This window comes from Polyodon spathula, chromosome 3, assembly GCF_017654505.1.
Source record: "Polyodon spathula isolate WHYD16114869_AA chromosome 3, ASM1765450v1, whole genome shotgun sequence".
In the NCBI taxonomy this organism is placed as follows: Eukaryota; Metazoa; Chordata; class Actinopteri; order Acipenseriformes; family Polyodontidae; genus Polyodon; species Polyodon spathula.
Window position 1 is genome coordinate 40,140,621 of NC_054536.1, and position 17,195 is coordinate 40,157,815.

At 37.7% G+C, this 17,195-nt stretch overlaps 1 protein-coding gene across 1 annotated transcript in view; it reads left to right on the plus strand.

The window, feature by feature from the left end:
* LOC121313083 (E3 ubiquitin-protein ligase HECW1-like) overlaps positions 1–17,195 on the plus strand; it is a 140,286-nt gene that overhangs the window by 48,594 nt on the left and 74,497 nt on the right. The window contains exon 5 of the mRNA XM_041245230.1: positions 12,350–12,425. Within this exon, the coding sequence (XP_041101164.1) occupies positions 12,350–12,425 (76 nt within the window). The remainder of the gene's footprint in view (positions 1–12,349; positions 12,426–17,195) is intronic.

Genomic DNA, 17,195 nt, shown 5'->3' on the forward strand with positions numbered 1-17,195 from the left:
GGCTGGTTGGTTTGGTGAAATTTAAATTGTTCTGTAGTCCAAACTGTCGGCGACACCTGAGTTTCGTTACCCAGATTCATATCTTCACTTGAATCGTCTGGTGCATCCTGCTCCTTATTTTTCATAGCCATGCTGTTAGCTAGAGCATAGTCGTCATTAGTGGCAACCACATCAGTAGCACAACTCACACCTGCCTGCTGTACGGGGCTTTCTTCCTTTCTAGTTTCGACACGGGTTCAGGTGCACCATCAGAAATTGTTCTGGAAGTTTTACTGAATAACGACAGTATATTTGACTGCCTTTTGGCCATTTTTACACAAACAGGGATGCAATTTCACAATTAGACAAGGTGAGGCGAGCAGTGATGACGTGATGACACGGGGAGCTCCAGGAGCCATGAATCAGTTGTTGAGGGCATGATGCAGCGTTGACTATTACACATGGGCGGGGCTATGAAGATATTCACACATTGTAGTGAGCAAATCAGGGTTTTTTTTTTTTTTTTTGCGGAAATGTAATTGAGGAGTCAACGAGATAAAACAGTGAGTGTCTTTAAAATGATTTTAAAATTGTAAGGCAGATGTCTAATTTTTCATGTCACGAGGAGGAGCAAGAGCTGTGCTTTGAGGTCCTGGAGTACGGACAGTCTCAAAGTGAGAGGTACCGGAACTGATCTCCTGCGAGCTCCACCACAAATTAAGCACTGTGAATGAGTATTGATTGGTTGACAGTGACTAATTTATTTTAAGCAGAACTGGGTAATAAATAACCTAAAATGCTATGTTCTGTGAAACATATTGTAGCATTTTTGGGTTCTTGGGATAGATGGCTGTGATGGGAGTTGAAGGCTCAAGCCATTTATTTTTACACACAATAATCAATAAAATTAAATCTTAAAGCAAGGGAATGGAACTGGAGTCGAAAATGAAAAAAAGATTTATTGATACTTGTTTTTCTTTACTCTTTCCTGCTCTATCTCTCCAAACACACCCTTCACTCTCTTGTCTTGTCTCCCTCAATCTCCTGGTCATTTCCCTGCACCCCCTTATATCCCCTCGCTCCTCCCGCCCCATATGCAGACCCCATCCCTGAAATCCAATTCCCCTGCACACACATCCACGCACAAAGCAGCCCCAGCACGCACACACAACCACACCATTTACACTATCCTGATTCTCTCAACGCTTATGTTTTAGATGCGAGAAAGTTTTCACTGTTTATGCAGGAGCCATTAGGAATATTTTCATGATGTAAAATGAATGAGAGAGACCAGGGTACAATGCTAACCCTGGTTACTGTGTGGTTTCTCATATACATGGTGATTTATAATCTTACAACATGATCAGAGCATCACAAAACCAGGAACAATCATATGCAAAGAGAATGCATATGTGACTCATCTTTGGCTACTAGAGGGTTGTTCGATTTATTTTGGTATGTGGTAATGGTTTTGCACTTTAATGCTAAACCCAGAATTTTCAAATATTTCCTGATAGTATGAATTTTCTACAGGGTCCAGCAAAACTTGGAAGTTGCTTATTGTTAATTTATTTACAAATTATTTTGGAGCCCTGTCACAAAGACGGCTGCATTGGGTGATGTCAGACCAGAAACAGGAACCAACACAAAATAAACAGAGAGGTGGAGTTTTTGATTTAATAAATGAACAGACAGAAAATAAAAGGTTGTAAGACAAACAAAACACAGGACACGGCACTTTCGCCAAAATAAAGAGACAAACAAAACAGACTACACGGACAAACACAATGAGAAGTTCTTACTTTAACTGTTACTATTATTTTTACCTCCGTCTCCATCCCCATTCTCCACTCACCGAACACACAACCCCGAGTGAGTGAAAACATGCTGCTTTTATGCAGCTGTACTGAGACTCGATTGCTAATCAATCATTCAATTGGAGTTTCGGTACAACTGCACATTAATTAATAAAGTGCAATTCCCTGTGCTCGCATATTATTACATTTTACCTGCACGTGAAGTGCTGTGCAATCCTCGTGCCAAAATACAAATATACATTTTAAACACTTGTGCGCATAACCCATGTTACATCCCATGTACCAATGATTATACACCAACATTAACACACTACACGCAACATACAACACAGAAATACACCCAGGGGCGGAGCAACATTGCCACATATCCCCCCTTTGTGCATAGCACACATGGCCTCAGTGGCCACCTCCCCCTTTAAAATCCCTAAAGTCTCGCTCAAAGTTCAGGACCAAGAACAGGGACTTTAAGGGGCTCATGGGCCGGCAATGTTGCCAGTAGCCAGGCTGCTACTGGCCATGCTGTCAGCAGACAGTGGGGCGAGTCTCGCCTCCCGCTGTACCACTGGCAGCGGAAATGCTGCCAATGGTGCGGCTGTCAGCAGATGTCCTGACAGCTCCCAGACTGCCTCCTTCAGCCAGGGCAATTCCAGTAGCGGAAAAGCTGTTGGGGTTGGTGGTCTCCAGACCTTCCCCCCCTTCACAGCCGGCAGCTCCATCTGGGGCGACTCCATCCTCCAGAACTCCTGCAGCGAAATTGCTGCGGGGGGAGGTGGTCTCCTGACCTCTCCCCCCCTCTTAGCCGGCAGCTCCCTCTGGTGGGGCTCTGGCCACACTGACTCCTGCGGCACGGCCTAGCAGAGTTGACGGTGACCCCTGGCAAAGCAATTCCGCCGACCCCAGTCGATGCAGAGCAGCAGGCAACCCCAGGAGATGCTGAGCAACAGGCAACCCCAAGCAATGCGGAGCAACAGGCAACCCCAGGCGATGCGGAGCAACAGGCAACCTCAGGCGATGCGGAGCAACAGGCAACCCCAGGCGATGCGGAGCAGCACGCAACCCCAGGCAATGCAGAGCAGCAGGCAACCCCGGGCGGAGCGAGGAAGGCATCCCTGGGCGAAGCGAGGCGGACATCCTTGGGTGAAACGAGGCGGACATCCTTGGGTGACATCGTGCAGGCATCCCTGAGTGATGATGTGTGAGGAAGTCAGGACAAGCTGGGGTGCGGGTTTTGGCCCTCTTCTCTGCCACTACTTTTTTAAGATTAACAGTTTGATTTCTTTTAACCACAAAATTAGCAAAATGCATTTTGGTGTAAATACCTCAATAAATCTAGCTCTATATGAAATTTTGCCTCTTGACAGAATGAACAACATCTATTAATCGCTACCTTTATTGAACATTTGTAGATGTGTTTTGTTCAGTACAAGTCAGTATATTGGACAGACTTTAATAATACACGAAGGATTAAAGCATGAGCTTTAGTTTTGCTTCACACGTGTTTGTGTACATGAGCTTACTTAAAAAGACAAAGTTAAGGAAGCCTCTCCATTTTTCCATGAGGTAAGTGCACACATGCACTCGTGGGCTCAGGCATACTTTATGCACATGGTCTCAATGAGCCTGCCGGTTGATGGATTCCACTTATCTACTTTCCAGAAATATATGCTCAATATCATTGTTGAGTGGTGTGCAAGCTCAAACTGGTTATGTTCTTTCTGCTTGCTCAGTGATTCTGTTGTACAGTTTATATAGTGTTGTGAGATCCTGTGGTTGAAAGGCACAATATTAATACAATTTCTAAATTCACTGGGAGACATTCCTACAGTAATTGGACCTTTGTGTCTAAATCCCCTACTCCAACCCTAATACAGGCCATCAAAGTAACCAACATGTAATTGAGTAGTGTTCCCAATATGGAATTTTGAAATCAATAAATAAGTAGCTGAACACTAATGCATACCTTTTTTTTTTTTTTTAATTACTGAAAACATATCAATAAAATACTTTTGAAAAAGCGAATTAAAAGCAAAAAGGCTCTACATTTGTAAACAAATCATGCAGACACGTGAGCTGTGAATAACAATAATATGTTTCAGTCTAGTGATGTCTAAGGGGTTCTTGTGCCAGATGTGATTTACAGTGCTGCTGGGTAATCTCTAAATCCATTGGGCTCCAGGGAGTGGATGCCAGCAACAGTCAGTATTGGCACTGCAGCGAGATGCAAGAGGCGCTAGGATTAACTGTAACATTAATCTAATTCATTTATATTTTTGCCTTAAGTGCGAAATAAATATGGCATTCTGACAGATTTAATTTGTTACGTGCAGGAGTGTCACAACTTCAAAGAAAACCAACCCTTTTTACACATGATAACCTGTTTTTAAAAAATATATAAAATGTATTTTACAGTTTTCACAAGTCATCTTCCTCGACCGGACAACATGCCCCACATGTCATCCAGTTCCTATCCAGTTTTAAATAACTTTAGCATAACCGAGGCAGAAGTGTTAAAGGGACTAGGAGCTCTTAAAATAAACAAATCCCCTGGGCTGGATGAGATCCTCCCAATAGTACTCAAAGAAATGAAAGAAGTAATTTACAAACCACTAACCAAGATCATGCAGCAGTCTCTTGACACAGGGGTGGTACCGACAGACTGGAAAATTGCAAACGTTACCGTACCGATCCACAAAAAGGGAAACAAAACTGAACCAGGTAACTACAGACCAGTAAGCCTGACTTCTATTATATGCAAACTTATGGAAACTATAATAAGATCCAAAATGGAAAATTACCTATATGGTAACAGGGTCCTGGGAGACAGTCAGCATGGTTTTAGGAAAGGGAGATTGTGTCTAACTAACTTGCTTGATTTTTTTGAGGATGCAACATCGACAATGGATAATTGCAAAGCATATGACATGGTTTATTTAGATTTCCAGAAAGCTTTTGACAAAGTCCCTCACAAAAGATTAATTCTCAAACTGAACACAGTAGGGATTCAAGGAAACACATGTACATGGATTAGGGAGTGGTTAACATGTAGAAAACAGAAAGTACTGATTAGAGGAAAAACCTCAGAATGGAGTGTGGTAACCAGTGGTGTACCACAGGGATCAGTATTAGGTCCTCTGCTATTTCTAATCTACATTAATGATTTAGATTCTGGTATAGTAAGCAAACTTGTTAAATTTACAGACGACACAAAAATAGGAGGAGTGGCAAACACTGTTGCAGCAGCAAAGGTCATTCAAAATGATCTAGACAAGATTCAGAACTGGGCAGACACATGGCAAATGGCATTTAATAGAGAAAAGTGTAAGGTACTGCACGCAGGAAATAAAAATGTACATTATAAATATCATATGGGATCTACTGACATTGGAGAAGGACTCTATGAAAAAGACCTAGGAGTTTTTGTTGAAGAGAAGAATGCTCAGATACATTGTGAAAAGTGTTGAATTTAAATCAAGGGAAGTAATGTTAAAACTGTACAATGCACTAGTAAGACCTCATCTTGAATATTGTGTTTAGTTCTGGTCACCTCACTATAAAAAAGATATTGCTGCTCTAGAAAGAGTGCAAAGAAGAGCGACCAGAATTATTCTGGGCTTAAAAGGCATGTCATATGCAGACTAAAAGAACTGAATCTGTTCAGTCTTGAACAAAGAAGACTACACGGCGACCTAATTCAAGCATTCAAAATTCTAAAAGGTACTGACAATGTCGACCCAAGGGACTTTCGACTTGAAAAAAGAAACAAGGACCAGGGGTCACAAATGGAGATTAGACAAAGGGGCATTCAGAACAGAAAATAGGAGGCACTTTTTTACACAGAGAATCGTGAGGGTCTGGAATCAACTTCCCAGTAATGTTGTTGAAGCTGACACCCTGGGATCCTTCAAGAAGCTGCTTGATGAGATTCTGGAATCAATAAGCTACTAACAACCAAATGAGCAAGACGGGCCGAATGGCCTCCTCTCGTTTGTAAACTTTCTTATGTTCTTATGTTCTTGTGCAGCTAAATTGCAAAATGCCTAGTCTGCATGCTTAATATCAGTATCAATAAGGAGCACAAGCCTGCAGAAAGTGTATACAAACTGCTGACATACCAACTATGTAAAGGGACATAGCTGTTTAATGGAACATACATAGCATGATTAACTAAATGTGGAAAATATAAACTGTTATGCAAAATGATTTTGCAACGTGGTTTAGGACACTGACAGTGTGGAGGTGAATGCAAATTGTGTGTGTGTGGCTGTATGAAATAGTTCAAGGATGTTTACTGGTTCAGAAAGGAAAGTTCTGCTAAAATAAGCAAGCTTTCAATTGAGACTATTAGGTTTGTTTAAACAAGAAGGATTTATTCAATTTAAACAAACATTTAATTAGTCAAAGCAACTTCTATACAATGAAATATGAGATTCTCTCAAATTCTCTTTGCTTAAAACTGTACGTTGCATGCAACAAATATGACTCTTCCACACATAACAAACAAACTAGAAACAAACATTAAGTCATGGTTCTTAAAAAGCAATGCTTCATTCCTGAAACATGTGATTTCATAACTAAGGTATTTTTCAGTACTGTATACAGTACGGTATAACAGTAAATTACAATAGAAAACTGTGGAAGGGGTGTGGGTAATTCACTGACCAGGAGACAGACAGGTGTACCTGGAAACACCACACAGGTGCCCAGTTTTATTTTAGACCGGTTCTTATTTCTCTCCGGCAGAGGGCACTGTTGACCGTGGGCTGCCTATCAACGATGATAGACAGCACCACGGAAACACCACAGCTGGTACGTGAACAGGACGGGCACTCGCAGGTGCTCAAAGAAATAATAATGAAAACAGAAGGCGAAAAGAACAAGGGAAAATAAAACAGTAATAAAACTACAAATAAAAGGTGCTGCACTCGGCAGCGTTATCCCGGTCACCGCTACCCGCACGACCCGGATCACCGTCCTATTCTATCGGCTGTCTAGCCTGCTCTTTTACAATACGCCGGGGTCTGCCCAAGGATTCCCCGCTCTCTCTCTCTGTCTCGCTGTGAATCTTTATTTTTCTCCCGGCTGATTCCCGGTCCTGAATCAAAGCTTCCGCACTCTTGGCGCGTCTAAGTGGGTAGACCTGAGGAAACAACAGAGCGTTATTTTATAGGACCAACAATCACCCAAGACCCGCCTCTCAGCAATTCAGAGAGGGGGAAAGTCCACACACCCACTTTCCCACCTCCCCGTGTCACTGCCATGACTCACAGGCGGTTGTTGGCCGACTGCCGCCCTCTTCCTGCAGACCGTGAACACGCCAGCAGAGTCAACACAGATCTCTCCCTGTTACAGAAACCTTAAAGGATTTCCTGAGGACACTGGATGCAATTGGATTAATAAAAGAGTCACCTTAATTATTTCTAGAACAGCTTTCAATTAACATTTATAAAGAAAGACACGTCATTTAACAACATGCACATATAGATTTCAGGGCAATATCATGGCTTACCTCTCTTTTTAGGTACCCTTAACAAGCATTAATCTTATACAATACTTGCTGGAAGTTTCTGTGTGTAGTTAGTCTCATTTTAGGTAAAGCAGTAAGGACTTAAGGGAATAAGACTGGGTTCCTCCAAGCCATTTGAAGGCTGCAGTGCAACAATAACAACTTAGAGGCCATTTTGAAGAAACATTGTAGTGGTCTTCATCAAGTGGGGTTAGGATACGACTTGATTAGCTAGTTGACACATCCTAGTTTTAAAGGCGTGTAGTGTGCAAGGTATATTTGTATTTGGACTAGTTTAAGTTATAATAATATAATACCTTATTTGAATTCAAATCATGTAGAACCCAACTTTATCGAAATAATCAGACTAGACAACGCTTCTAGTGAATATAAAGGAACAGTTTTATTAGAAATAAAATGAAATAAAGGAAAAATTAAAGGTGCAACAACTAAGCTAAAGTAATAGAGAAAGGAAGAATTAACTAAACAGTACAGAAAAGAAAATATAAACAATGACACCCCACTCCCGCTGGTTGATTAGTGATCCAGCACAGTCTATGGGAGATTCCCTTAAGGTTATAACTGCATTCCTTAAGGTGAAGGTTAGTCTTAACAGGGGTATAGTTAGTAACACAAATATTTACTTTTGTTAATATTTGGTAATCAAAGCATTGGAAAATCAGTCTCATATATGATTCAGAAGGCAATTCTCACTCTTGCAAGATTAAGATGCTCTTTGCATCCAGACAACCTATCCAGAATTACCTATTATCAGCCAGCTAAATTTGGATTCTAGCTTCTACACATATTGACAATTTCCTTGTGAAACCCACATCAATTTGTATAAATCACATACATACAATTACTATAGTGTTCATTAACTCAAAGCATGAATTGAAAGCAATAATACTTTTCTTACATTCTACCCTGTTTGAGTGTCACGCTCTTGCTTTTGTAACTTTCTTTTTACTCCTGTGATTCGATAATTTGTTCATTTTGGGCGGTGCCTAAGTCCACTTGGAGTGTTTCCCATTGGCTGTTCTCATTCCTAGACAGCCCCTTGTTCTCAATTGATCCACTATTTCACCCCCTGTCAGATGGATTTATGAGATGGACTGTTTTCTGTCCGAGGTGTCAAAGCACCCAAAATTGTCTGACTTGCGATGGCAAATGATCCATTTAGCGATGGTGGAGATAAACCACTTGTCCAGCAGTTAGTTAATGACTCTTTTTAAAAGCATTCCTTGTCAGGGGGAGAGTTTGTGACCAGAAACCAAGTAGACACAGATAATGGCTTTGGACCCCCCTCTGTATATTTCAGTTCTATTTCATACACAGAATGATATTATGACCCACTCTGACTCCACAGGTGGTAAGCACTGTCTCCTTTATGTAGATATGAATTTTAAGAATGGCCTTAAAAATCTGTGCTTATAACTTAAGGGAAATATAACCTGCCTTATTGCTCCTAATTTATATAAGGTCTTATTTATGTCTTCATATAATATGTACCTTTCTTTGGTATAGAACATGTCAGGGTTCAGCTAAGGTGGATCAGGTTTTTAGTTAATTTTAGTTATTCTTAATTTGTCTTATCTATTACTAGTTTGTTTGGTTCAGGATATCTTTGTTTAGTGTTTTCTTGATTTCTAAGTGCTTTCCTTATTACCTATTTGATTTGAAATCTTAAAATTTTCGTAAATATAATTGCATTTAATATTATCATTTACTATTTGCCATTTACTATGTTTCCTATTGGCATGTCCAGGATCTTTTAGAGGCCTGGAAGTCTGGATCATTATTAGATTTGACAAGAGGGCTTCCTTTGAATAAAAGGTGTTAAGGCTTACTACTTACACATGTTATTTTTGTTTAGATCCTGTGATGTTGTACATCCAGCCCCTGTGTTTGTTTTGTATTTTTTTTTACTGTATGGTTTGGTGTGTTAAAAACACAATGTTTTGTTATTATTGTTTACAGCCTGGATGAAGTTAAAATGCCACATCCGAGTAAAATCGTGAGAATACGTGGTCAACAGCAAGTGATTATTGACAAACTGGCTGTTGACCACAAACGTCAGAAACCCTGTGCCGAATGTGGTCAAGGGATAAACTAGGTAATTGATAGCCAGTTAATCCCTCGGCCACAATATAAAAACCTGCAGCTATGGCTGAACTTATTAGCGTGTTCAGAGGCGGAATGAGAGTTGGGAGGAAAGGCAAAATCACAGTACAAATGATCACTTTACAAAGTATTTCAGTTCAAAATATCATATTACAGAATATCACATTACAGGTGAGAGCAGTTGAAAAAATCAGTACCGGTAGCAAAAGAGATCATTCAAATAAGAGCAGAAAATAGAGAATACAGTAAATAATTACATGCAAGAGTGGGTTCAACTAAGAGCAGTTAACTTAAATTAAAACGATTTGCTTATACAAGTAAAGTCCAGAATGAGCACGCAGTAAGTACGATGAATGGATGAGAATGACTTCAGAAACTGTATGGGACCAGGGGTGAAATTCTTAACAAAAAGTGCAGGTAATCATATGCGCAGACGGTACACAATATATTTATGAATAAAAAATGCATCTTAAACAATTGATAAAATATAACCAGTTCATCATAAACAAAGCAGCTGAAAATGCTGAAAGCTTTGTACCCTCTGTATGTATCACTCAGTCATGTACTATAATATAGCACTTAAGTTAAACCTTAAATGATAAGTATTAGGAAATATTACACTATGCAGTAACTGCTGTAGAGTGGGAGTTTTGTTTCAAGATATCCTAAAAAAGTGGGGATGTTATACAAAATATGCTTAAAGAAAACAGCTGTGCCATAAACAAATGATACAAAAAAGGTCTGCCAAACAATGAGCAATACAGGCTGAAATACCCCTCTATATTTTAGGTACCAGGCTCTGCTGCAGATCAACACAGATCAACCAACAAATGACTTGGCCATTTTAATCTCCATTGTATTCTCTGAAATCCTCCCTGTACTTTCCAAACCCTGGGTGCTCACCTACAACAGGACCTGGACATTGCTAGATGGATAACCATGGATTAGAACATATATCCATGTTTTTTTTATTTATTTTTAATTTTTTTTTTTTTTTTTTTTTTTTACGGATTACTTGTGTCCTGCAATATATTCAGTGTGCTTCTCTGTTGTGTTTCTGTGTGGATGAATTATACCATGAGCTATTCCAGAAAAGGATTTGTATATTTCAGGCAGAAACAGTGTAAAAGTAGACATCAGGTTTTTTTTTTTAATTTATTTATTTATTTATTTATTTATTTATTTATTAATCCCTGTCATTAGTGTGGTTTACCTATGCCTTTACAAGCAAGTGCAAACTCAAATTGAACTTAAATAAACTATAGAAAAGGGGCTAGGATCATAACAAAAAAAATAAACTTTGATCTCTGTGCTTTTACCTTGCAAGTTGGCCCAGTGTTTGGAAAAGTGTAAAAGCACACCTGCATCTGTATCCCAATTCTGACTCGCTTGCCCAGTCTGAAGCAGCACTTTGTTGATCCTGTTTTTTTATGTTAATCCCTACTGCCCCACACATCACTTTCCATTGTATAAACTGGTGCAAGACAAAGCACATTGTGATAATTATATCTAATATTTATCAACTGTGTAATTTATGGCAGACACTAACTTCTTGCCTTCTTGCCATTCTAATGAATGGAATCCAAGCGCATTGGATGAAAAGCAGTTGAAATAAGTCTCAGTACTCAGTACCAGCATTACAATAAGACCTGGTACGGAGTATCGGTGAGTACCGGTAGAATTTCACCCCTGTATGGGACAGCCACCTTTACCAATATTGGAAGCTTTGAATCATCTATAACAGGGGTATGCACACATGCTGCTCCTGTGGTCTCTACATATGAACCCACCCTACAGAGATGCCTTTAGGCAAACTGGGAAGATATTAGAAGTGAAGTCATTGTATTTTGTATCTTGCTCTTAATTGTACTGTAATTCTTGATATGTATTTTTTTGGATACACTGTAAGTCGCCCTGGGTAAGGGTGCCTGCTAATAAATAATAATAATAATAATAATAATAATAATAATAATAATAATAATAATAATATAATAATAATAATAATAATAATAATAATAATAGTTTAGTTTCTGTTTAAAAGAAAAATCTAAAAATAGGAAATTTGCAATTGAAGTACACGATTTCCAATGTTTTGTTGTCAAGCTGTGTAATAAGGATTAAGGTCAGTCATATTTGAACGATTAGGTCACATCTTCAGGTTGTGTTACTAGAAGTAAATAAAACTCAGACACATTTGTGAAATGTAAACATACAACTCTTATCTCAAAATACATTTTCTCAATTATTTAAACAAGCACCTTCTGTATGAGAGCTTCTGAGCATTATCTTTTCCAATGGCCCCTTAAAGTAAAGGACACATTTGTACTTTTTACAGAAGGGACTTCCAATTGATCAGATCCACTGACTTACACAGTAAATAACATTTGAAATATTTTCATTCAACTTTGTTAATTGAATACAGTAGATCATAGTCATAAATACATCTTCCATTAAGAGGGCACTTTGTTTAAACACTGGGTTGTTCTGTAGCTCATCTGTCTTTAGCTGATAATTCTCTTTAAAATATGGTCATTTATAAGCCTCACATGAGTTAAACTATTTGCATCAAATTTTTTTGCAGCTAATTTTAAACGATAGATATGCAGCTTACTTGTTTCTATTGATTGATACATTATCATCTGTTTTTATTTTACTTAATTAGCAATTGAAGCTGTAGTTAAAATATACTCCAGTAAAATTTATACTTAAATAAAAGGACTGAAAGATGAACTATACTTCCAAATGGTACTCCCGGGGGGAGGATCCAGTTCTTCTGCAAAGCCATTTCCTGTATGTTTTGATCCATAGTGCTCTAATGGACCCAAACTATTGATTCAGGCGTTTTCTTTATGACTGTAATGGATTCTTATGTACTTGGAGAGGGAGGCATCTTACAAGCCAAAGTGATATTCCCTTTTCTATGCAGGTCTTTAAACCCATCACCAGTGAAGAAGTGGCACAGAGTCAGGGGAGTCGAAGACTGATCAGTTTTTCTTTGTCAGGTAAGGATGTTTCATTAAGTAGATGTCAGCTCATTATAGCTGGTCTAAATTTGTATGATTTATTGTAATCGATTATGATGTCTATGTGCTAATGTGTCTAATGATGAGGCAGAAGCTAGACACTTCTTTTGGCTATGCAATGTCTTTTTGTGGTCAGTGATGTTTTATTCCAAGCTTTTTATATATATATGAATATATATATATATATATATATATATATATATATATATATATATATATATATATATATATATATATATATATATATATATATATATCAGTGTTCATAACTCCACCATCAGAAAGACACTGGGAAAAAATGTGATTCATGGCAGAGTAGCAAGGCGGAAACCACTTCTCACTAAGAAGAACATGAATGCTCATCTCAAGCTTGCCGAAAAGCACCTGGGTGATCCTAAAGAGTTCTGGAACAATGTTATATGCACAGATGAGTCAAAAGTGGAACTTTTTGGTCAACATGGGCCATGTTATGTCTGGTGAAAACCAAACACTGCATTCCAGTATGAACCTCATACCAACGGTCAAGCATGGTGGTGGTAGTGTTATGATTTGGGGATGCTTTGCTGCATCAGGACCTGGACGACTTGCCATCATTGAAGGAACCATGAATTCTGCTCTGTATCAGAGAATTCTACAGGAGAATTTCAGGCCATCCGTCCGTGAGCTGAAGCTGAAGCGCAGCTGGGTCATGCAGCAAGACAATGATCCAAAACACACAAGCAAGTCTACATCAGAATGGTTAAAGAACAAGAAATTTAAAGTTTTGGAATGGCCTAGTCAAAGTCCACACCTAAACCCCATTGAGATGTTGTGGCAGGACCTGAAACAAGCAGTTTATGCTCCAAAACCCACAAATGTAACTGAGTTGAAGCAGTTCTGCATGAAGGAGTGGGCCAAAATTCCTCCACGGCGCGGTAAGAGACTGATCAATAACTACAGGAAGTGTTTGGTTGCAGTTATTGCTGCTAAAGGTGGTGTAACCAGTTATTGAGTCTAAGGGGGCGATTACTTTTTCACACAGTGGCATTGGATGTTGCATAACTTTCTTTAATAAATAAATGAAGTATCAAAATGTTGTGTTATTTGTTCACTTAGGGTCCCTTTTATCTAATATTAGATTTTGGTTGAAGATCTGATAACATTCAGTGTTAGAAATATGCAAAAATGCAGAAAATCAGACGGGGGGCAAATACTTTTTCACGGCACTGTACTTTCCCATAACACCATTTCCCATTAACTACCATGTCCAGGAATGTACAAGTGCATTAATAAATAAATAAATAAATAAATACATTTAAAAAAATGCACTTGCGAGAACTGTAATTTCGAACACTGTTGATTTTACAGTTTTTAGAAGTTTGTTTCTGATGCATTTTCTGTAAACAATAATGCGATTTCTGCAGTAAGCTGTATTTTTTCTTTCATTTTTAATATTTATTTTTCAATTCTGCTAACTGTAGATTAATTAAAATAAATACCAATAACAATAAATAATGTATTGGCATTTACTTGAACAACATGGTTTGAAATGAAAAGTCCAGCATATAAATATCAAGTAATAGGTGTATGAAATGGAAAAACATAGAAATCACTTCTCAAATGGAAATGAGTAATTTTGAAATGGAAATGGAAAATTAAATTATATTTATATACACAAATGGTTTTGGCTATCTCTTATTCATTTTATTAATACAGATTACCGGTGTGACTAAAACCCGTCCGATACCGTCCGCTACATCGACTGATATACATTTTTCGTCCAGTCCGATACTGTCCAATACAAGATCGGTTTCTTCTCACTCAAACTACACTGTAATAACAACAGTCAAAGTTGTTATAGTGGAAAACACTAGGGGAGGCTTTGAGTAAATTGTTGATGTTTCATTAATTTTTTTATTAGAAGCATGAGAAGGACTTCGATATTATTTTCAGGACATCAGGACAGTTTTAACAGGAAAACTTTTTTCATAAAGGCAGCAACAGAGCTCCCACTTGCAAGTTCAGGCGTGTATCTGTCTGTGACCGAGGCTAAGACCTAATAGTATTAGTAATACAGTTAGTAGTCTCTCGCTACAGACACATTTATGCCGGTGTCACAATGTATGCCCCCCAATAACCTCCAGTTAAGTGTGACGCTAGGTCACCGAGACACACGCACACGCGCTCGCTGATATACTGAATATAGAATAAACAGAAGAACAGATAGAAGTTGCCTACTAAATCACAAAAATTCAACATGTGATTAAAATAAGACATATAAACTTATATTCTAGTGTCTACAGAGTTTAAACTAGACCGATCAGTTGGAAAGGGTTGAGAAGCTTTCAAAAATATTGATTGACTCCAGTAGGTCGAAACGCAAGATGTGGACTTATATAATTCTCAATCTGAAGTCTTTAATTGCATTTGCAAAGAAAGTCTTACTCATGTCTCTTATACCAACAGAAAATAAAAATAGCAGTAGGTTACAAACACTGAAATTTATCGGACGGGACTATAGGTGTATCTGACGTTACCAGACGGATTTTAGTCACACCGCAGGTCGGTACAAACCGACATACCACTTCTTTAGGAGATCAGCATGAGCTACTATAGGCTTCTATTGGCTGGTACTTGCAGTCTGCCACAAAGCACTGCAATACACGGCTTACTAGCTTACTATTAAATCAAAGTACGACTACTTACTGTAGAAATCACGTTAATGTTTATGTAGGACCCTGGAAAAGCCTTTTAGGCTTTTCTTCGCCTTTTTAAACGCCCAATAGACAGTGCCTCACCACCGCGTCTATACGCAGGCATCAATTATCTTTCCCAGGTAAAAAAAAAAACAAACAAAAAAAAAAAACTTTATAACATTACATTTAGCGTGATACATCTTTAGGACCGTGCAATCACAGTATGTGTTTATGCGATTTGTACGTGTGTGTGTGTGTGTGTACATTTTATCTGTATATACATGTTGTGTAAGTCAATATTATTACTAGACCACAGTTTTAAAGCAACTGATTATGCAGCAAAAGATCTGACCAGTACATCTTGTAGCTCATATAATGATATTTTTCGTTTAATAAAGACGGTAAAACAAAGCACATAAAAATAAAATAAATATTTATTAATTGTGCAATGCAAATATCGTTTAAATAAGTACAGCCTTATTTTAAGTCATCATAGACATCTTCCGTAATTGGAAAGTCTTTTGTATTTAGTGTATCAGTCTAAAACCAAAATGATAAGTAACACCTCTTGGGGATGTCAGACAAGTTCTGAAAGTGGGAGTCATACACCTTTTAATAAAACATGAAAGTGTTTCTGGAAAGTGGTCAGCTTATTTTGCATTCTGCAAACCTTTCAAGGCTAATTTATCTCTGCTTTGGTTTTAAGTAGTAAACAGTCTGCAATATTTTGTCTTTTTTTATAACTAAGACTAAGCAAAATAAAATAATGGTTCAACAATAATATAAATTAGAAAGTAAAATGCTGAGTTAGTCGTGCCCCCCATGGCCACTACAGTCAGAGACAATCAGAAACATAAATATAGCTGCTGCTTTATTATTATATTTTACATGTAAGACATGTAAAAAAAAAAATACCTGTGTATAAAAATACACCTATTGAGCGTTAATACTGGACATATTTCATATAAAATAAAATAAAAAATAATGTGATAGATGTATCTTTTTCTTATTCAAACTTGTATGTAAAAAATTGAGAATATTTACTTTCATAAAAAAAAGCCACTGAAGAAACTGAAGAAATGTATGATTAATAAAGACTTTGTTGCTTTCACCTGCGTCCATGTGCAAGAACATCGGGAAAGGACACTGGCTGTTCTGGGGTGTTTCTGTGTTGTTATGTGTTATTTTATTATTTAGTTAGTTAGTTGTGTATATTTTTTGTCTGCTATGTCTTTTCATATGCTGTTTCTCTCTGTATCCTTATTTTTCTTTTTATATTTTATTTTTCCTTCTTATAAGAAACATTTTACATTTTTTTAATATAGTATTTATGTGTTGTTTAATTTCTGCAAGTTGCTTTGGATAAAAGAGTGCTAAATAATAATAATAATAATAATAATAATAATAATAATAATAATAATAATAATAATAATAATAATAAAGATGAAGTTTCAAAGAATCTCACAATAATTAACAAAAAAAAATGCTTATCATTAAGGAGAAAGCAAAATGTTGGAGCAAGAAGCTACAGACAGAAAATATGCCTATTTACTGCAGCACTATTATTGCACCTCGATAACGTCAATAGGTGCAGCATTATATGGGCCCGTGCACCAACAATATTCTGGAATGCAGGCCTAGCACCACCAGTGTTTGCGCTTATATGATGGGAATAATATCTTATACCCTATTCATACTTGCCGACTGCTGTAATAAAACAGATTTCATTTAAAACTAACGAAAGTCGTCTATATTGCTATTCATAAAATGATCTGAGAATGAGCGACTGTCTCAAAACACTATGAATGGGTGTACAGTCGTTCAAGAACGAAAAGCCGCCTCTTGTTGGTAACATCATCAGCATTATTAATGTTCCCTGGTTGCCGACAATACCTGTTGCAAAAAGAAAAACGGAATCCACCGACAGTACTACCGAAACCCGAATCTGAGGCTGCCAGTCACGGGCAGTTTGCAAAACCTGACTTCAATGTCCCTATCACATCTGCCAAAAATTCAGGACGTGTCATAATTTAGAAAAAAAAAAGTATTCTTTAAATAAATACTTTGTATTTTC